Source organism: Mus caroli, unplaced genomic scaffold (genome assembly GCF_978045245.1).
Source record: "Mus caroli unplaced genomic scaffold, Mus_caroli_1 scaffold_18, whole genome shotgun sequence".
Taxonomy (NCBI): Eukaryota; Metazoa; Chordata; class Mammalia; order Rodentia; family Muridae; genus Mus; species Mus caroli.
In genome coordinates this window covers 87,651,918-87,672,584 of record NW_028227273.1, presented here as the reverse complement: position 1 = coordinate 87,672,584, position 20,667 = coordinate 87,651,918, and the positions used below count along the sequence as shown (strand labels likewise).

Below are 20,667 nucleotides of genomic sequence, written 5' to 3'. Positions count from 1 at the left end.
GGTTAGTTTTTGTCATCTTGACACAAACTAAATCACCTTGCAAGAAGGAACATGGACTGAAGAACTGCATCCATTGGCTTTGCCTGTGGGCTGCTCTGCCCGGCATTTTCTTGATTGATGATAGAAGTGGAAAGGCCAAGCCCACGGTGGGCAGTGCCATCCCCTAGGCAGGTGCTCCTGTATTATCTAAGAAAGTAGGCTGAGCAAGCCATCTGGAACAAGCCAGTTAGCACATTCTTTCTTGTGGTCTCTACTTCTTCCTGCTTTGACTTCTTGCCCTGGCTTCCTTTGATGGTAGACTATAACCTGTAAGCCAAACAAACCCTTTCTTGCTTTTGGTAGGTGTTTGTCACAGCAACCGAAAGCAAGCTAGGACAGTGTGTTTGAGCATTCTGAAAATTATAAAAGAAAATCATCCCCCCCTAAAATCTCAAAATATCTTTAATAAGTTTAGAATTTTGTGTTGGGTCACACTCAAAGCTGACCTTGGGTTGGATACTTCTGAATGTGTGGCCCAAGACAATTCTTCCTCAAGCCAAAAGGTTGGATATCCATGGACTACATAGAGAGGCCAGGGGCAAGCCAGGTAGCTAACCATTATCTTTAACTTCAGTTTCAAGGGATCTGGCACTCTATTGCCTGAAGATACCAGGTATGCAGATGATGCACAACATACAAGCAGGCAAAGCACACTTACAAAAATAATGCTATTGTTTACAAAATATTATCCCAACACTTGAGAAGCTGAAGCAGGGGTGAGTTTGAGGCTGGGCTGCATAGTGAGTGCTAAGTCACCTGGAGGCAGAGAGTGAAGCACCACTCTCAAACAGATGATTCTGTTTGCTTTTCAGAAACGTGAAAATCAAAACCGGAGAATGGTTCTTTGAAGAACGAGCCAGGAAATTTCCAACTGCAGGTAAATGCTGTTAAAACTGTAACTCGTGTAAAATGATCCTTCCTAGTTTTAAAATATTTGGTGTTACGTTTTTTAGTTGAAAGAAAAATAAAAGTTCATGGTCTTGGAATTGTCAAAACAAGAAATTACAGAGTTTTAGAGACAATCAGGCTGGCTTTTACTTCTGCATCATGAACCGAGGTGGCCTCCGATGTACAACATCAAATGAGAGAACTTTAAGCAGTCACCCGTAAGCAGTGATAGAGAGCGGGGTTCACAGGTGGGGACAAGCTTAGAGGCTAATGCCACCATGTGTCTTTGGCTTACTTATTTGGTAAGGGCTTATTTGCCTGATGTAATTGTTGTCCCCAAGGCTTACTGCCTCGGTCTGTTAACCAGGGCTGTAAGGACTTCATATGCAACTCAGATCAAGTAGAATTTCCATTTAAAAGGTCAGTGGATGGGGTTATACTAGAGGTAATACGCTGGGGTCACATGAAGGAGACCTGAGTACCAGGGGCAGGATGACATTTTTGACACATATGGGTATAAAAATTTTTATTAAGTACAACTTCATATTTAGACCTCCAAGCTTAAAATTTCTTTAGGTTGCATAATTTGCCCTTACAAACAAGTGCACAGACACATAGGCATTAGAAACGTCCCCAGAATTCTCAATGAAGATGTCTGAGTGACACTTATGGGATTGGCCTAGCAGAGTTTGAATCTTTATCAAAGTCTTTAGTAAGCTCAACAGCTGACCTTTGGTTTTCTTCTTTATACTGATAGAATACTCGCGTTCATCAATTCTCTGGCAATACATATAGTAGTGTTAAGATTTAAAAGCAGGAACTTCCCGATAGTGACTCTAGTCTTCACATTCAACTAGAAAAAGAATGCAGTAGTTCCCTTCCTATTTCCCTTCAGCGCTCTATAAAGTGCATCCGAGAGGATAAAGATCACCTTGATGAAGTGTTTTAACCTGCCCTATAGATGGCTCGTGGGAAGGGTACTCGCCGCTAAACCTGATGACCTGAGTTCAACCCTTGTGACCCTGATTGTGGAAGCCAAGAATCAACTCATGAAAGTTGGGCAGGATGACGTTGTATTCATTACTTTTCTCTTGCTCATTCACACCAAAGACAACTTAAGATGAAGGGATTTGGCCAGGTGGTGGTGGTGGCCCATGCCTTTAATCCTGGCTCTCAGGAGGCAGAGACGGAAGGCTCTCTGTCTTAGAGCCTCTCCAGGCTAGCTGGCACAATTAGAGAAATCCTGTCTCTAGGGAGGGGGAGAAGTTTATTTTGGCTTATGGTTCCAGGTAGCAAGCATGGCATGGCATAGTGGCAGAAGCAGTAAGCTGGCTAATCATGTTGTGTCCATGCACAGGAAGCAGAGAGTGCAAACAGGAATTGGGACCAGGCTATTAACCCTCAAAGCCCATATTCTTCCTCCAGCGAGGCTCTGCCTCCTTAAGCTTCCATAGCTTTCTGTCCCCCAACACATCACCAAGTGGGCCAAGTATTCAAACACATGAGCCTACAAGAGGCATTTCCCCTTCAAACCACCGCAGACATCTCTGAAGTGTATCTATGACTTTATACATCAGATATAGTGACAATTCATTTACCCTTCTCCCCACTGCCAGCGACTATTCCGGCTCATTTGGTCCTCATGGGGCAGGTCACTTGGTTGAACATCCTGTACAGGGAGCTTGGCAGTTCTATGTCTTTCCCTTGGCCGGATTTCTTAGGGACAGAATGGCTGGCTGGAGGCAGGGACACCTGAAAGGGTTCTGATGTTTTGCCCGAATACCTTCTAGGAAGGTCAGTTATTTTAGTATGCCTGGCAGGGTGGGCCGGCTGCTTTTTCCCAGAGAGGGTAGCCCTCTCTGAAGCATGATGTCTAATTCTATTTGCACTTTTTGTTTTGACGATAAGTACTGTGTGTTCACTTAAAATTTTGAAAGTGAGAGGCAGCCTGGGGACAAGGCTTGGTAGAATACTTGACTGGCATTCTGGGGCCCTGGGTTCTGTCTCCCCCCTCAAAAAAAGAAGAGGGGTAAGGGGGAGGGGAGAAGGAGAGGAGAAAGAGGAGGAAAAGGCAGAGGGGAAATGTTGAAAGCATAGCAAATTCACCTAGAAAACAGTTGCAAATATTCTGTTGCTTCAGTATTCTTCCCCCCCCCGACCCCCACACACACATGTGTGCACAAGGGCTTGTGCTCTCCCCCCCCCAGCATCCTCTTCCCCCCATGTATGCACGTGGGCTTGTGCTCTCCCCTCCCCCTGCATCCTCCCCCATGTGTGCACGTGGGCTTGTGCTCGCCCCTGTACATATATTCACATTTTAAAACCCAGAGACCAGTGAGATGACTTTTGGGGGAAGGATGCTCACTGCCAAGCCTAACAGCCTGGACAACCTGAATTCAATCCCAGAAACCCACATGATGGGGGTGAGGGGGCTGACTCCCACATGTTGTCCTGTGACACCCACCCCCACTAAACTAGAGTGTACTAGAAATCTTAATGTGTTTAGTTATTTTAATACATTAAGTTAATGTATTAAAATCTTATTTAGCTGAATCACACGAGACAGGTTTAAAAATGATTGGAGACAATTTCATAGGGTAATTCCAGTAACTGGGAGAAGCTTATCTTTAATTTTACCCTGGCATTTCTCTGTATAGTACTTCGTAAAGAATGTTTTCCAGGTACTTAAACATCGTGGACTACATGGTTTCCAATGACCATGTCTCATCCGCCCTCAGAATGTCCCATCCTTTGTTTAGAGTGGCGGAGAGGGCAAGACAAGACAGGACTATTTGATGATAAAGGCAGGTGTTACAGCCATGAGTTCCCACCTCAGGCTAAGTTTGGATGCTCTTTCTTTTTAGCACTCTTTAGCTGCAATTCCATGGATCAGTACACTCTCAACACAGGTTTCCTTTGTATGTGCTTGACTTCTTTCTCCCTTAATGGTTATCAGATATGAGCCATTTACAATAAATGCTACCAACGTTTCCACTAAAGTAGACCAGATGCAAGTAATAATAGAGAGTACTAGAGCTGGATCGTGGTGACACTTCCTGTACCAGGCTCCCAACCTTCAAAAAGACTCAAGGGGGCCAGCAAGACGGCTTGGTAGGGAAGAACATTTGCTGCTCAATTATGAGGTTCTGGGTTCAAATCTGCAGATCTGATTAAAAAGCTAGTTAGTGTTGACTGTGTATGTGCCAGTAACCACGGGACCGTGGTGGGGGTTGCTGGGACTTCCTGGCCCCCAGTCTACTCCAGGTTCAGTGAGAAAACCTGTCACAAGAGAACATGGTTGGGAGTGGCAGAGCCAACACCATGAGTGTGCACACCATGAGTGTGCAAGGCATGTACCCCCTCTTGGGCCTATAGTATGTATATACATTGTACCACACGCATGATAAATAAAAGTCTAAGAATTAGCAAAAATGAGCTCCAGTTCCCCACTCGGCACAAAACACATCTGGTTCCTTTGGCTGAATTATCTTTTCTCTGGTGATACACTACAACTTTTAAATTAATTTCATGGTTTTTATGAAAGAAATAATTTATTTCATGTGTGTGCCTGAGTGTATGTGCAGGCACCTTGTATATGTGGTGTTTGTGGAGGCTGGAAGAAGAGTATTGGATCCCCTGGGACTGGAGAGACCTGATGTGGGTGCTGGGATCTGAACTCGGGGCCTCAGCAAGAGCAGCAGGTGCTCTTCTCTGCTGACCCATTTCGCCAGCCCTGGTTCTGTAGCTGTGCTTTGGAGGCTTCTCAGGGCCATTAGAATCTTGTGTCCAGAGCCTCACAACTTTAAAGTGTCTTTGGGGAACTTCCCTGGCTGTCCTGGCAGTGTTCTCAGTAGATCTGCTGTCTGCAGTACTTGGTTGTGTGTGCAGAAGTTTTTTAATGTGGTTTCCGGGACCCTGGCTTCACCATCAATTGAAAATGTTCCAAGTTTGCAGCTGCTGGCTTCACACGCTAAAGTTCCACTTCAGTGAAACACAGGGGTCAGTGGCTCTTGGACAGGGTTGTGTTGGGCAGCTCCCCAGGACGGTCTTTATGAACACTGTGGGTTCAAGTGCCACTAGTAAAGTGGCAATGTTAATTGTGGTGGACCTTTTCTTAGGTCACTAGTAATTGCAAATCAGAAACTGGAGATCCACCTTTACTCTTGGCACCACCTTGTGGCTGGTTGCTGTAAGTGCACATTTTCCTGTGGTGCCAATGGTGCTTTTGATTTGTTCTACAAACAGGACACACAGTTTGTATTGTCTGTTTAATGTGCACAAAGCCCTGGGTTCTATCCTCTGCACCATATACAATGAGGCACCGTTGTGCACGCTTGTAATTCCAGCACTTAGGTACAGGGCAGGAGGATCAGAAGTTCAAGGGTATCTTCAGATACAGGGTGAAGTTAAAGCCAGCCAGAACTACCTGACCCATTGACTTAAAAAAAAGTATGTGTGTATACTCATGTGTGTATACATGTGTGCATGTATTGTGTATATATGTGTGTAGGTGTGTATATATACATGGATGTTAATGTATATACACATGTGTGTATATATGTATACACATGTATGTCTGTGTATATATACATGCATGTATATGTACACATTTGTTTGTATGTATGTATGTATATATGTATTAGATGAAAGTCAAGCATTAAGTGTATCTGTTGTGTATCTGTGGTTTCAGTGAGATCCTGTCTCAAAGACAAAAGTATCAGAAAGCAACATCAGGACTTAATATGTAACATTAATATTTAATACTACTCCTTCTCAAGTTAAAAGAGGGTAAATGTTACTTGTAAACAATCTACTCAGACATACTCTGTTGTTAATAACTGTAAATAGAACGACTTAGGAAGGTTGGTCCTCCACACACCGTCAGCTGTGTCTCTGTGGTTCACTGTGTTACTAGCCAGGACTTTGCTTCTGGTCATTATGGAGGACAGAAATATTTACCCCTTTCTAGTAGCAAGCAGGGTTTAATCTTTCAAACATTCAGCTTGTGAGGGTCTTTTTTTTTTTTTTTTTTGAGACAGGGTTTCTCTGTGTAGCCCTGGCTGTCCTGGAACTCACTCTGTAGACCAGGCTGGCCTCGAACTCAGAAATCCACCTGCCTCTGCCTCCTGAGTGCTGGGATTAAAGGCGTGTGCTACCATGCCGGGATATAGCTTTTGAGGGTCTTATTCAACACAGGCAACTTAGTCAGTGTCCACCTGGTTACAATGGTTTGAAGACAGAAGCAGACCAGTGTGGGTTTGAAGCACACAGACACATTAGTGAAGAGAGATGTGGGGGCTGGGGCTGTAGCTCAGCGGCAGGATGCTTACCCAGCAAACACAGGCACCGGGTTCCATCCCCTTTATAGAAAGGACAAAAGATAAGTTGGGCTGGTGTGATGGCCCAGCCACCAAGTCTGGTGACCTATGCTTGGTCTCCAGTCTCTGCAGAGAGAATTGACTCCCAAAATGTGTCGCACACATGCACACAAATACAAAACACAAAACGTTTAAGTGTGATACGATCTTTAAAGAGATAGGTTCCATTAAGTATGTGTGATATTGAATTCAAGACTGTGCCTGTGTCCCTCCACACTATTCACTTAGTGAATACCACCTACCTCAGTCATCAGACAAGGCAAAGGCTGTTTTGAACCTATGGCCAATAGTTTGTGTTGAGTCCACTCTCCTATTAGTATCTTTAATGAAATAACATTTAGTTTCAAGAAGTAAAATGCTCTATTTCTTATTTTAAAGAAAAGATAAGATCCTGGTTTTGATTGCTCCTTTTCTTTCTAAAAGGAAGGACTGCAGACTCAGAGTGAACTGCGAGTCTTAGAAGCACTGTTCCCGGCAGGCAGGCATGCTGGGCGCCTGCCTGTCAGGCTCCTGAACTGTAGGGACTTTAGACTGGCCCAGTGAAGCTGGGTAGAGCAGAAATGATCACGTCAGAGTTCACAATCAGTAGATAAAGACCCCAGCTGTACTGGCTATTTTTGTGTCAACTTGACACAGGTTGGAGTTATCACAGAGAAAGGAGTTTCAGTTGAGGAAATGCCTCCATGAGATCCAACTGTAAGGCATTTTCTCAATTAGTGATCAAGGGGGAAAGGCCCCTTGTGGGTGGGACCATCCCTGGGCTGGTAGTCTTGAGTTCTATAAGAGAGTAGGCTGAGCAAGCCAGGAGAGGCAAGCTAGTAAAGAACATCCCTCCATGGCCTCTGCATCAGCTCCTGCTTTCTGACCTGCTTGAGTTCCAGTCCTGACTTCCTTTGGTGATGAACAGCAGTATGGAAGTGTAAGCCAAATAAACCCTTTCCTCCCCAACTTGCTTCTTGGTCATGATGTTTGTGCAGGAATAGAAACCCTGACTAAGACACCAGCCTTTACATTTTCTGCTTTTATCCAATGTTTGTATCAAAGACAATGTTTGTATCGAAAAGCAGGGTCTCACCCCACCCCCCTTGGCAATTTTACAGATGTGCATAACGCATCCTGGTTTCTCTCCTCCTGGCCCTTTCCTTCTCCTTCCCAAGTCTGTAAAGTCCTCCCCCATCCTCACCAACCCTTCCCCTCCCCATCCTCATCCACCCTTCTCCTCCCCCATCCTCCCCCATCCTCCCCTCCCCACCCTTCCCATCCCCCATCCTCTTCCCCTTTCCCCCAGATTCATGGCTTCTGGATTTGTCTTGGGCTACCTCCTATGAGTTGTCAGGCAGACTTAACAAGCCTTCGTGTTACTATTCAGATGGCGTCGGCTGCTATCAACACTATGTTCACAGCACCATTCTTGCATGGAAAGCTGCCTTCTGTGTAGCTCAGATGAATAAGACGGTCATATCCTCAGATTTCTCAATCGAATGGCGTATATGAGCAGACATACAGCTTCCTGTGGGGAAGGCACAGGGACTTAAGTACAAGTCTATACAGTAGCCATTGTGTGAGAGTGACCAGCCGTATAACGACAGTCGCTCATTGTCCAGGTTCATTTCTGTTGCTGTGGTAACAACAGCCAAAAGCAGTTTAGGCAAGGAAAGAATTCATTTGGCTCACAATTTGAGGCCACAGTCTGTCACTGAAGGGAAGTCAGGGCAAGACTCAATCAGATGGCCGCAGCGAATCCATAGTCAAGAGAATTGAATGCGTCCTTGTTCGCTTGCTTTTTATACCTAGCTTTCTTCCATCAGATACAATCCTGGGCCCCAAACTAGGGAATGTCACTGCCCATAATGGGCTGGCTCTTCCTACATCAATTCATAGTCCAGACAGTCTCTCAGAGATGTGCCCAGAGGCCAGCCTGGTGATCTAGACAATTCTGCCATTGAAATTCTCTTCCGGGTGACAAGCTGACAGTTAAAACAGCACACAACAGTCAGCATGTCTCTGTAAACAAACCTCTAGAAAGACAGGAACGAGAGATACAGACAAGGCCCAGCTCCAGTGAGAGATGCTTAGGGGGAGTATGAAGCACGGGTTAGGCACTGTGTGTCAGGGACACTCACCTGGCCCGACCAAGTATAGGGGACAGTAGTGGCAGCAGGTGAACCTGGAGAGGAAGGTGCCACAAAAAAGCACTGTGGCCTTTGTCACTTTCACAGCTCCAAGCGAGGGAGGGTTGTTGTTTGATGTTTTAGCCGTAGAAAGCTATGACAAAGGTGTCCGTGAGAGCGTACATTCCCTCATCTCTGCAGCCCCTGCTTGTCCTCGGCTTTTAGAAGCTTTACCCCAGCCCTGCCTCCACTGCTACACAGCTACCTCCATTTTGTCTTCACTTCCTGGAGGTCCAGCCTGGGTTCAAGTTCCCTTTATAAGATAAGGACTGTGGTGGCTTCCTCTCTGTATCTGCCTGCAGAAGTTCTGTTTCCCCCAGGGTCTATTCTTTAAGGTGAGAACAGAGTGGGCTTTGTGGGAAGCGTCTAGGAATGCAGGGTACTCCCTACCCCTCAGAGGAAGCTGTGGCCCCGGAGTTTCATTCTGGGTGGTTCTGGGTATTTACTTGGGAAAATGGGAAGAGTAATATCACCAAAGTGAAATTATTACTGTCACGTTTGAAAATTGTGTGTGTGTGTGGGATCTGATGCCTTCTTCTGGCATGCAGGTGAACATGCAGAAAGAGCAGTCATATATATTAAATAAACAAATCTTTAAAAAATTGTGTGTGTGTGTGTGCACACACGCGTGTGTGTGCCTGTGTGCCTGCACATTCTCCAACTGCCCTCATGATCAGCCACATGGTCTCACAAGGAGCCCTGGCTGTCTGGGAGCTGGTCCTGCCTGCAGCTGGGCAGGACACAGGTCTCTCCAGTCCTATTTCTCTCTGAACTCCTGGGAATGTTATCTGTGCACATTTCTTCAGGGGACTACAGGAATTAGAAACTTCAACAACAACAATGACAGCATATTTAGTGTTTTTGAAAACCTAAAAGCAAAGCTCAGGGAAATGGTAGTGAACGGGAGAGAAGAAAATCCGTGCCAGGCAGCACACCTCAGATCCCTGGGTGCACCCAGTCACCCTCACCTGAGGATCTCACACCCTGGAGGTTCTGATCTACAAGGGAAGGGGCATCTGGGGTTCTGCATAGCCTCCCATTTCCCTACACGTGGATTGGAGGCAGATTTATGTTGTAAGTGTTAGCATTTTGTCTGAGCTCTGCACCACAGTTACCTGGCAATGGCAGGTGTGCCTGACTCTCTATAGAAGGGGCTGCTTGCCCCCTCTGCTGTCTCGAGCTTGCTGGCCTTCTTGCCCTCACTCTGTCTTCTCATCCCCTCCCCCCTCTCTCTCCACGTGCTCATGGACGGCCTCTACTCCTCTACTCCATCCCCACCCCACCTCCACCTTTCTCTGCCTCTACTACCCTCTCAGCTTCCCTTGCCATGCCCTGAATAAACTATTCTATATGTCTGTCCTGTGGCTGGTCTCTCAGCATGGGCCTGCCAAGGAACCCCCTTCCCCCATTCCTGACCACACATCTACCAAACATATTCTCCCCTTTCATTTTTATCTTTTTATAAAACACAACAGTAAGCTAAGAGGCTTTTTTATTTTTAAGTATTTTATTTTATGTGCATGAGTGTTTTGCCTGCATGTATGAATGTGTATCACGTACATGTTTGGGCCCCACAGAAGTCAGGAGATGGAATCAGATCCTTTGGTGTTACAGAAGGTTGTGAGCCACCATGTAAGTGCTGAGAACTGAACCTGGGTCCTCTGCAGGAGCAACAAGTGTTCTTAACCACTGAGTCATCTTTCCTACCCTGGAGAGCGGAAGTACTTCTTGTTCTGTCTTGGGCCTCAGCTTGCCACAGCCAGCAGGGGGCAGCAGAGAGCTAGCCACACAGCAGAAGACCACGGTCAGTGGCCGCAGGAGGAACATGCACTATGGAAGCCAGGCTGGGGGTTAGAGGGTTTGAGAAAAAGATCCTGAGGTGGGACTGCCTGGGGAAGTAGCCCAAAGAAACGAGGTGGAGGTGACAGTAATTGCGGAGACAGAGGTCAGGTATGGCCCAGGGAAACCAGGTAATAAGAAAGCAGAAAGGGAAAGCAAGGGATGCAGATGTGGAGGAACCCAGGCAAGACAAAAACTCCATGGGGACACCTTATGGGGCTTGTGGTTCAGGTGGCAGAATGACAGCATCAGATTTGGGGTTGGGGGACAACAGTGCCTTGGGGTTCCTGCCTCTAGGCCAGGTATTACAGATATCCAAGGACACACGGGTAAGAGAGCCTAAGGGAAGGTAAACGGACCATGGAGTAGGTGCTCAGAACATTATGTGCCCCGGCAGCCAGGCTGGTATACAATGTTGCCATTTTTCTTCTCTCTCTTTCTTCCCCTTTCCTAGCTCTCCCCTGCCTCTGTGCCCACCCTCATCCTGCTGTGAAGTTGTCTGTCTCATTGCCATCCAGGCAGCTGGGGACTCCAGGCACTGCCTGCTGGGTTTTCTAGTTTAACTTCCAGCCTTTGGGAGAGGCCTATTGTTTGTACTGGAGAAGTATTGCATGTAGGTTGCTTTTAGGGTCCTGAGTTCTTTTATGAAGCCCCAAAACATGCACAGGCATGGAGACTCAGAACATTTGGGTTGGGATAAGACTCAGTTGAATAGAATGTTTGCCTCACATGTAGGAAGCTGGGGTTTGAATACTCACTACATAGAACCAGGGTCAGCGGTACATGCCCTAGGAGGTGGGAACACCAGGATTTGAAGTTGAAGACCTCTTCCGACTATGTAGTGCATTCAAGGGTAGCCTGGGCTACACAAGCCGCTGTCTCAAAACAAAACAAGACAAAAATCCTTTGTGATTTTAAGGATTCCTGCCCCTTCTGGGGCCAGCCCAGCTAAAGACCTGGAGCTCGGGCTGTATCCTGCTTTGAGGGTTGGAGCTTGACACCAGGGCTTAACTCTAGATGTTGTCTGCCCCTCCCAGCGTCCCCCTCCCTCTCGGTGTTCTCAACATCTTGCTCTGCCCCTATGTCCTTAAGCTCTGTCTGTGTGTCCTTAAATAGCATTGACACTCACATCTATGAAGTGAATTAAGATCTTCCAAACCACACAAGAGCTACCCTGACCTCCCAGAGCCGTGTGGCCTGATGGATTGGGTTGTGTAAAGGCTCTAGACATCTCCTTGAGCTACAAGCCTACCGCTGTGCTGCAGGCCTCCCTAACCCTAACCCACCCCCATGCCGGTAGCCAAGAATCCCTGAGTCACAAACCGTGGTCAGGCAGAATTTTATTTGGGAGGATTTAACACATCAGGAAACAAACAGGGCTCCTGTGGCTGGTGCAGTCTGATTTAGCAAAGCATTGGTCACTCTGACTAGACTTAAGGAGATTACATTTTTTAAAGAGATTAGGTTAAGTCTTCGTCACAAGGGGCATTTTGAGGGATACATTCAATTACGCGGTATTTCCTAGGGGAAGGCTCTGAGGAACTTGAAGGACTGTTTCGAATTACCCAGATTTAGAAAATCTCATTCAGCATCAACTTCTAATTGAAGCAGACATTCCCAGACACGACAGATTGAGGGGCGGGGGCGCTGCCAGGGCTGTTAACAAGCCAACGGTTGTCCAGTGGATGGGAAGTTACGTAATAATCCCACCATCTATATTTTTCTGTTTATTTTTTATGTGTTTGAGTGATTTGTCTGTAGGGAAGTCCATGTTCCACATGGGTACCCACGGAGGCCAGAAGCAGGTGCTGAATAGCCTGGAATTGGAGTCATAGGTGGTTGTGAGCTGCCATGTGGGTGATGGGAATCAAACTCAGGTCCTCTGGAAGATGAATCAGTGCTCTGAACTACTGAGCCATTTCTCCAGCCTTAAATTTATTAATAGTGTGTGTGCGCACGTGTGTGCCAGGTGCATGTGTAGAGATCAGAAACAGTTTGCGGGAGTCTTTGTCTCCCTGTGCCATGTGGATTTGGGGGGAGGGGATGAAGCTCAGGTTGGCAGGTTTGGTGGCAAGTGCCTTTACTTGCTGAGCCATGTCACCCAGCCTCCACCATCTGATTTTTGAGCATTTTCGTCATCCTCAAAGTGATATTAAAACAATTTGAGTGTATGGATTCCTGGGTGTATGTCATCTACAGTTTGTTCTCGGTACTGACTGCCCTTGGCTTGTCTCTCCCCCAGGCCGACGCGAGACCGCTGGGGCAAAGCTCCTGCAATCTTATCAGAGGCTGAGGTGAGTGCAGGACTGAGTGTCCCACCCACATCAGCAGCAGGAACACAGAGGACGCCCTGAAAGAACCCACAAGTCCTGGACCTTCAGAGGTCACTGCTCAGGAACATAACTTTTTTTTTTTTTTTTTTTTTTTTGTCTTTTCGAGACAAGGTTTCTCTGTATAGCCCTGGCTGTCCTGGAACTCACTTTTTAGATCAGGCTGGCCTCAAACTCAGAAATCCGGCTGCCTCTGCCTCCCAAGTGCTGGGATCAAAGGCGTGGGCCACCACGCCCAGCTCAGGACTTTTTAAATGGTAAAGTTCCTGGAAAAGGTTGAGAGGAGCTTCTGGGTTTTCCTGAGGAGTCTTCTAGCTAGCATGCGTTTCATGTAATATTCTTCCCCTTCAAATTCTCCCGAGATGCTGTGAAGAGCAAAATACTGTCTTTGACAGTGCATCTGGCCAAGAAGTCGCTTCCACTCTTCCTTCCTTTCTCTGGCATCTTCCCTGGTTAATGCGTGGACCTAATACATTTTTGAAGTTAAAAATACCTACTGGCTGTCAAACAGTGTTTTGAGAGAGGTTCACATCTTTGCACAGAATTCTGAATCCCTGGCAGCCTTGAAGCGGCAGGTCACACACCCGTTCTGCTGAGTTTAGTGACTGCCCCGAGAGTTCCCGTGGGTGCTACATTTTTTGGTGCTCATGAAATTTATCGAGTCTTAGAACATAGAACTTCCTCTTCCTCGTCTTCCTCCTTTCCTTCCTCTTCCTCCTCTTTCTCTTCTGCCTCCTCCTTTTCTCCCTCCTCCTCTTCCTCCTCTTCCTCCTCTTTTTCTTCTTTCTCTTCCACCACCTCCTCTTCCTCCTCCTTTTCTTCTTCCTCCTCCTCCTCCTCCCCCTTCAACCTCCTTCCTCTCCCTTTCTCCTCCGCTTTGTCTTGCCATGTAGCTCCATGGTCTGGTCATTGATGTGTAGTCCAGGCTGGCCACGGATGCTGGCAATCTTCCTGCCACAAACCCCCCCCCCCCCCAGCACGGATGTTACAGGCGTGCGAGCACACCACTTTCCACTCCTATTTTCCCTTCCTACATGTGTTCCTACTTCTTTCAGCTCATGCCTCCAGTTTTTCTCAAAGTGTTGGGTTTTTGTTTTTCTTTTCACATTGTGCCTCTTATACTGGTGTGGTTAGCACTAAGAATGCAGTAGTCCAACTAGGACTCCATAGACAAAGTCTGGGTCTGAGAGCAGCTGGGGGTGGGGGGCGGGCGGGCAAGGGGAGCCAAGGTCCCCTAGTGGCTTCAGAGTGTGCTGGAAAAGTCCATGCCTGGGCTGAAGGTGGTGACATCCTTGTGCCCAAACCCAGGCACAGTGAACAGAGAAGAGGTGCCAAGCTGCCATGTTATTTTCTTTAAAAGAAAAGAATATTAGATGCAAACATTCAAGCTAAGAGCTTGAATGATAAACTCAAACATTTGTAAATCTGTAAGCCAGTGACTTGCGTAGTTATAACCCATTATTCTTGTGTTTCTCCTTGGCAGCAAAATCTCTGTGGTCCCTCCGACACCACCACCTCTCAGTGAGAGCCAGTGCAGCAGCTCCAGCAGGGTAACTTGTCTCTCTGAGTCCCTGGGTGGGACTCAGGGAAGGAAGGCCGGGCTAGGATCCTGGAGAGTTGGCTCAACAGCCTTGTAGTGTGCAGCTCTGACTTTGCTGGAGCTGGAGGTGGAGAAGTGATCTCCATTTTTTTCTGTGGCCAGGGACCATCTGCAGTCTCAGCTGGCTCCTTCTGCTTGTACCCCGAGACATCTTGTCTTGATCCTTGTCTTCAGTGCCTCTTCTGTCCTGTGCCTTGAAGTGTGTGTGCATCTGGCATGTGTTGTGTGTTGGGGGTGGGGATGGGGGCTGTGCTTGCTGGAATGAGAATATATCTTAGTATTTGTAGACTCCAGGGGGACCAGAACCATTTCCACCCAAAGAACTTAGCTGTGAGATCTCGGGGAGTTCTCTTGGCTTTCCACCTGAGAAGCAGAAATATATCTTTCTCTGTCCTTGTCCCTGGTGCAGAATGGTGTCTGTGTGTCCTTGGAAACTGAATGCTATGGAATTGTATGGCTTTGGTTATCTTCATCAATCTGTGCATCAAAGGGATCAGTTATGTCTTACACGGGATAATATATATGTTTGTTTGAGAGACAAAAACGTGTTCACTCTTTCCCAAGTTCACAGACACCCTGGGGTGTCTCTGGTCCTATCTGTTTTCTCCTATAATTGTGTTCTAAAGATAAATTTTTGGTGAATGGGTGGATAACTGATTGTTGTGTGGGTAGATAGTTGAATGAATGGATGGTGAGAAGGTGGACAAATGGATAGTATGAATAAATGATCTCTGGATGGATGGTGGACAGATGGACAGACAGACTGATGGGTAAATGGATGGACAGACAGATGGATAGATGGATTTGTGGGTAAATAGATGAGTATATGGAGTGTTGAGGAGGCAGTGGATAGACAAGTAGAAACTGGCTGGCTGGCTGGATGGATGGACAGATGGATAGATGGATGGACATTGGATGAATGCATGGATAGGTAGACAGATGGGTAGATGAGTTGGAGTAGATAGATGCAGATGAATAAATAGTGGACACATGAATAGACAGCAGGTGAGCCGAGAGATGGATGGCCCGTGAGTGGGTAGATGGATGGATGAGACCTCGACAAAGTCACTGTTACCCCTTTTATTATGTTCCCTTTTTGGGGAGAGAACTCTTTGTGTTCAGCTTGGTCACCTTGTTCCTATAGTACTGTCAGCCCCCATGTCGTCTGCATTCTATGCCTTCTACATGGAAGTTGGGTAGGGCTCGAAGATGAAGGAGTAATTAGCCGAGTACCATCTTTGAGCCAATGAAATGTCAGTCATTACATGTAAGAGGTAGTTATCTTGTGAACTGCATGTTGATAATGCTCCATCCTTTAATGGGGCTGCAAAACCCAGAGAAAGGTGGCAGCGTGCCAGGGATGCCTATTTCCTGGGGGCTTTTCCCCTCCAGACACAGGCATATACCCACGCCCGCCTTCCCACTCCTGCAGTGTTTGGAGGCTGGCAGCCTGGGACAGTAGGACAAAGACCGCTGGTGACATAATCACACAGCCTCCTGTTTCTATTTTAGTTACAGGAACTTGGCCACTTCAGAGGATTTAATAAGTCTGTGGAAAACTTGTTTCTGTCTGTCACCACCCAGATGAGAAGTAAGTAACTCTCAGGTTGTATTTGTTCTTCCACCGTGCCCTGTGCAGGTCAGCCCAGGCAGCCTCAACCGGGGGTCAATGGAGCAGCCTCTAGCTCCCTGTGGAGGGCAGGTTCCATTTCAGTCTGTCAGCCTCGCTCTGACTCCTGCTTGTTTTGCCCGAACCTGCCCAGCTCAGCAGCACAAAGGATTCCAGAGGGACGGAAACAAAACTACCTTGCTAGGAATCCAAAACCAGCGTCTTTCTAGCTGCCAGAACCCAGTACCTTCTACTTGTCTGTTCTTCTCCCTGGAAAGCTTTTCTGCAGGTGGTAGTTAGTAATTCCCCATCTTCCCGCATCTGCGGTGCAGTTAACCCAGGATTGCCCCGCCTTGGCACTTGATCTCTTTCGGTGTTTCTTCTGCTTTCACCTGTTTCTGCTTCTCACACTTGGGGCAGTGTTTAAAGCAGGTCCAAATGGACCCTGGGCACACATTTCTCTTTCTCTGTTATTTCTTTGTCTTCCATTTGCTGTGCCCTTTCTGTGGCTGCCTACGGATGGGTGCGTTGCTGCTGGCTCAGAGCCAACTGTGCCATTTGATTTAAATGAGTTGTCTGTATTCTGAGAGCTCTGTCACACAGACGGCCGAAATGAAAGCCCCACTCTTGAGCTAAGCAGTGAGCTGTCCTGGGTCTCTTTCAGGAGGAGGAAATTGTTGAATTTCATGGGTCTATTTGCCCCTCTGTGACAGCTGGTGCTGGTTCCACGGCAGCCTCTAAATCAGTCCCCTGCCCCAGCCAATTTGGCTTTTATGAATTCTCCATCAGAATAAAAGCACAGCTCTCACTTCAGAGGAAACAAGAGAGAGGGTCTTGGTTTTTGTTTATTTTTTTCTGGAGCCAAAGATGAGCTTCCCTAATTACCCCAAATACCACAGCCAAATGTGACAAAAGCTTTATGCAAGCCAGTGGTAATAACATGAGGAAAGCCATAAATCAAGAACACTTTTGAAATTCATCAGAGACATGAAGACAGGTGGGTGACAGCCAACTGGGGGATCTGTTAAAGGCCTCAGAAATGATCTGATGGCATTCTTAGCCTTTGGGTCAATGGAAGGTAGGAGTTTGTTTATGTATGCCAAAAGGACTAACCTCATAGTCACAGGACGGATGGAAGATTACACAAGGAGGTTGGCAATGAGTGTACGTTAAGGAATCCAAAGATAGCCCAAGATAATTTGGCTCTGGACCTACAACATTCAAACTCTACAATCACAGACTAATTCTAAGCAGCCAGTCAGCCTTGCAGATTCATTAACACAGGCGAGACTTCTTTCTGGAATTCTAGTTTACATTTCTGTCCAACGCTATAATGGAATTGGTCCCTCAGAAATAATCCCAACACTGAGATCCCCCCCAGCCTTCAAAATCCAAAGAGGCAGGACACCTGTGTCACAGCATGCTTGCCCATTGGGTACAAATAGCCCTAACTGCAGAGGTCAGCATGATGCAGTCCTCTGTACACAGCTTCTCCAGCAGGTGAGACTTATCTGGGTAGGTAGCAAGAACCGATCTTTGGATGGCGTGAGGGAATCAACTCTCCTCAAATACAAAAAGTCAACTGTAACACAAAGCCTTGGTCCTTGGCTTGTCATTAGCCAAAGACAGAGACATCCAAAGCCACCTGCCCGAGCCTGCACAAGTGGGTACAGAAGATAGCCTTAGTGGAGAGAAATGTAGATCAGTGCCAGGGGCCCTTAGGGATGGGCTTGTGAAGAGGCCAGAGGGATCTGAGAACCAAGGATGCTAAAGTTGGTTTGGAACCACAGGGTTTGAGAATAAGGACCTGGAGTGGCACCCTCTGGCTGCCAATGTTGCCCAGAGTAGCTGGAAGAAATGAGGAATTCCAGTCCTTTGTAAAACCCATAAACGTCTCACAATGGCCACCCGCTAGGCACCTTTAGCAGAGGAAGATGGCTTTGATTCCTCCTTGAGAGCATTCTGTTTCTTTCTGCTCCTTCCCTCCCCTCTGCCCATTAGACTGATGTAGAAACCTACTTGTTAGAACTCCAAACTTCTCAGTTTTTTCCTCTACTTTAAGTCATGACCTTGTAATGGACCAAATAGGTACAGTCTCGGGATAGGATAATGTGAACAGACAGATGACAGACAGTTCCTACCAACAGCTAGACATAATGGCCTTCTGTGCCCGTCACATCCAGGCTGCTGCCGATGGCTGTCCTCTCTACTGTATGCTAGTCTTTTCCAGTTGCTAGCATCAACCAATGCCAGCAGGATGTTTCTGGGTAGTAGACTTGAGGCTGCTAGGGTGGTGTGGTTCTCAGAAGGGAAGCTAGGAAGTGAGGTTGGCAAACTCTGGGCTTGAGAAGCAGGTCTGGGAAGGAAGACCTCCAAGGCTCTCCTGGACAGTGTGGATGATGCAGACAGCAGTACAGCAGCAGGCAGCAGAAGTCTGAGCTCTTCCCAGCAATGTAACCATGTGTGGACAGCAAACAGGGGGCTGGCAGGAGCATGTGATGCTCATGAGTTCCCAAAGGACCGCTACGAGGAGTGTAGCTGGAGGGAGCTGTACCCTAGGTATGGGTTTCAGAGATTTGGTGTAGTTGGTGAATGATCTCACAAGTAATTTTAATATTCATGATCTATCTTAGTAAACTGAATGTTGAATAAAATGCAGAGTTAAAAAATAACGTCACCTGTTTCTTATGTAGTACGGATAAGGAAAAACTTTAGAATAGCATAGGTAATTCAAATCTTCTCTCTAGAGAGTGCAGCTATGGAGATAGTTGAGGGGGCCTCTTGAGAAGGGTGGTAGAATTTAAGGGAGAGTCTGGCTGAAAGCTGGGGCTTTCACTTGCTTAGGGTCCACCCCACCTTGTTCTTTGTCATTTTAATGTGTGCCCCAAGACAATTCCCCATCCAGCATAGCCCACAGAAGCCAAATGGCTGGAAACTGTCATACTGAGAAATCCAAAGCTGAAGTGACCTTTCCAGGGCATAGTTACTGAAGCAACCTTTGGGCCATCTCAAATCTTACTGCCTTCCAATAGTCACAGGAGAAAGTAGTTTGTCAACAGTCTCTGTCAGGAACCCCTAAAAAGCCAGCTGCTTGTGTCTGGACAGGCGGTTGATCCTACAGGTGGGTTGGGATGCAGGGAGCTGGGTGAGAGGTTTTCTATCAACCCCACCCCGACGATGGCTACCCACGAGCACGTGAGCAGTGTGGACCTTGGAAGGGTCCAGCCTTCCCTCCTCCTCTGGCACTGCCACCCCTGGAGCCCTTTCTTCTCTGCAGATCTGCCATATCTGCCACCCTTGTATAGTCATCTTTTTTGTGGCCTTTTGGGGCCACAAAAAACCCAAAAAAGGCTCCCTCTGGTCTTGGCAAAGCTTGTTGCTCTTGACTGTCCCCCCTTGTCTCCTAGAGCTCTCCAAGTCCCAGAATGACATGACCTCTGAGAAGCATCTTCTGGCCATGGACCCCAGGCAGTGTGTGGGCCACACGGAGAGGCGGAGCCAGTCAGACACTGCGGTCAACGTCACTTCCAGGGTAGGCGCTGAGACCACTGAGGCCACTGACCACGTTCATGCCATCTTTCCTGAGTGTTCTGGCCTATTTCTTTTTTTTTTTTTTCTGCATTTACTTTTCTTTTGATAGAAAGCCTTAATCAGCCAGGAAAACCTAATTATATACAGTCTGTATTCAGGCACACCAGGTCAAAGGAGGCACAGAATTTAAGACCTCAGTCAGATGCAGTAGTTTATGCCCGTCTTCCCAGTTATTGGGCAGGTTAATGCCGGAGGCTGAATCAAGGAACTGGAAGTCAACCTAAGGAACAATGTGAGGCTCTTCTTCCTGGAACAAAAGGAAAGGAAGAATTATTAAAGGTCACCATGAACAGCTCAAGGTCACCATAGAGAATTGTTCATATCAGGGGTAGGCTTTAACCTGACCCAAGCTCCCAAGGCTGCCTCTCTCTGGTTCCAGTGCCACACCAAAAGCAAGCCTTGCCTGCAGGCTGACCTGACATTTCCTGGGGTCCGCAAGTCTCCTCTCATAATTAGAAGACCTCTGGTTAGGCTCTGCCTGGGCCTCTGGTGGAAAGACAAACAAACCCTGCACATGCACGGGCAAGTGGGAAGCTCGCTCCCACCCTGTGATCGAAAGCAAGAGGGCTCGCTGGGGAAGGAGAGCCGCCAGGAAAGCCACGTCTCTGCTTTCTGCCATATGGGTTATGCCAAAAGCAGGTGTACCCAACTCCAGATAGTGCCTGGGTTCTAATCCAACCTAGGTGACCTGTTGGCAGGCCAATATGTTTGATCTGTTGAGCTCTACAGGACCCATGTCCCCTCCTCTGTGGCTATAGGCTCCATCCACGATGTCCCCAGACTGCCCCCCCTTCTTTGACTGTGGTAAGCTTAACCTTCTTCCTTTGGGAACATACTCTACAGCAGTGGCTCCCAAACTGTGAGCCTCGACCCCTTTGGCAAAGCTCTATCTCCGAACATATACTATGATTCATAACAGCAGCAAAATTACAGTTATGGAATAGCAACAAGAATAATTTTATGGGTGTGTGTGTGTTGCGGGGGGTCTCCACAGCATGAGGAACTGTGTTAAAGGAACTGGATCCTTTCAGCTGAGTGTCACAGCATCGGAAAAGGATGAGAACCCCCTACTCTAGATATCTCACTACCTGCCTCTGTCTGCGGCCTTCCACCTGCTCCCAAGAAGGATAAAAGCAAAAACAGTAGGGGTCTCTGTCTGTCCAGCATGGAATCCTGTATGCAGCCAGTGAGAAACTTGCCTTTAACTTGCTATCCCGGTCTT

General features: G+C 47.2%; 1 protein-coding gene across 1 annotated transcript in view; it reads left to right on the top strand.

Annotated features, from left to right (window-relative positions):
• The window catches only part of Sytl3 (synaptotagmin like 3), a 64,770-nt gene that overhangs the window by 13,613 nt on the left and 30,490 nt on the right, over nt 1–20,667 (top strand). The window contains exons 3-7 of the mRNA XM_021186111.3: nt 852–916; nt 12,558–12,609; nt 14,129–14,195; nt 15,758–15,836; nt 19,262–19,386. Of these exons, the coding sequence (XP_021041770.1) occupies nt 852–916; nt 12,558–12,609; nt 14,129–14,195; nt 15,758–15,836; nt 19,262–19,386 (388 nt within the window). The remainder of the gene's footprint in view (nt 1–851; nt 917–12,557; nt 12,610–14,128; nt 14,196–15,757; nt 15,837–19,261; nt 19,387–20,667) is intronic.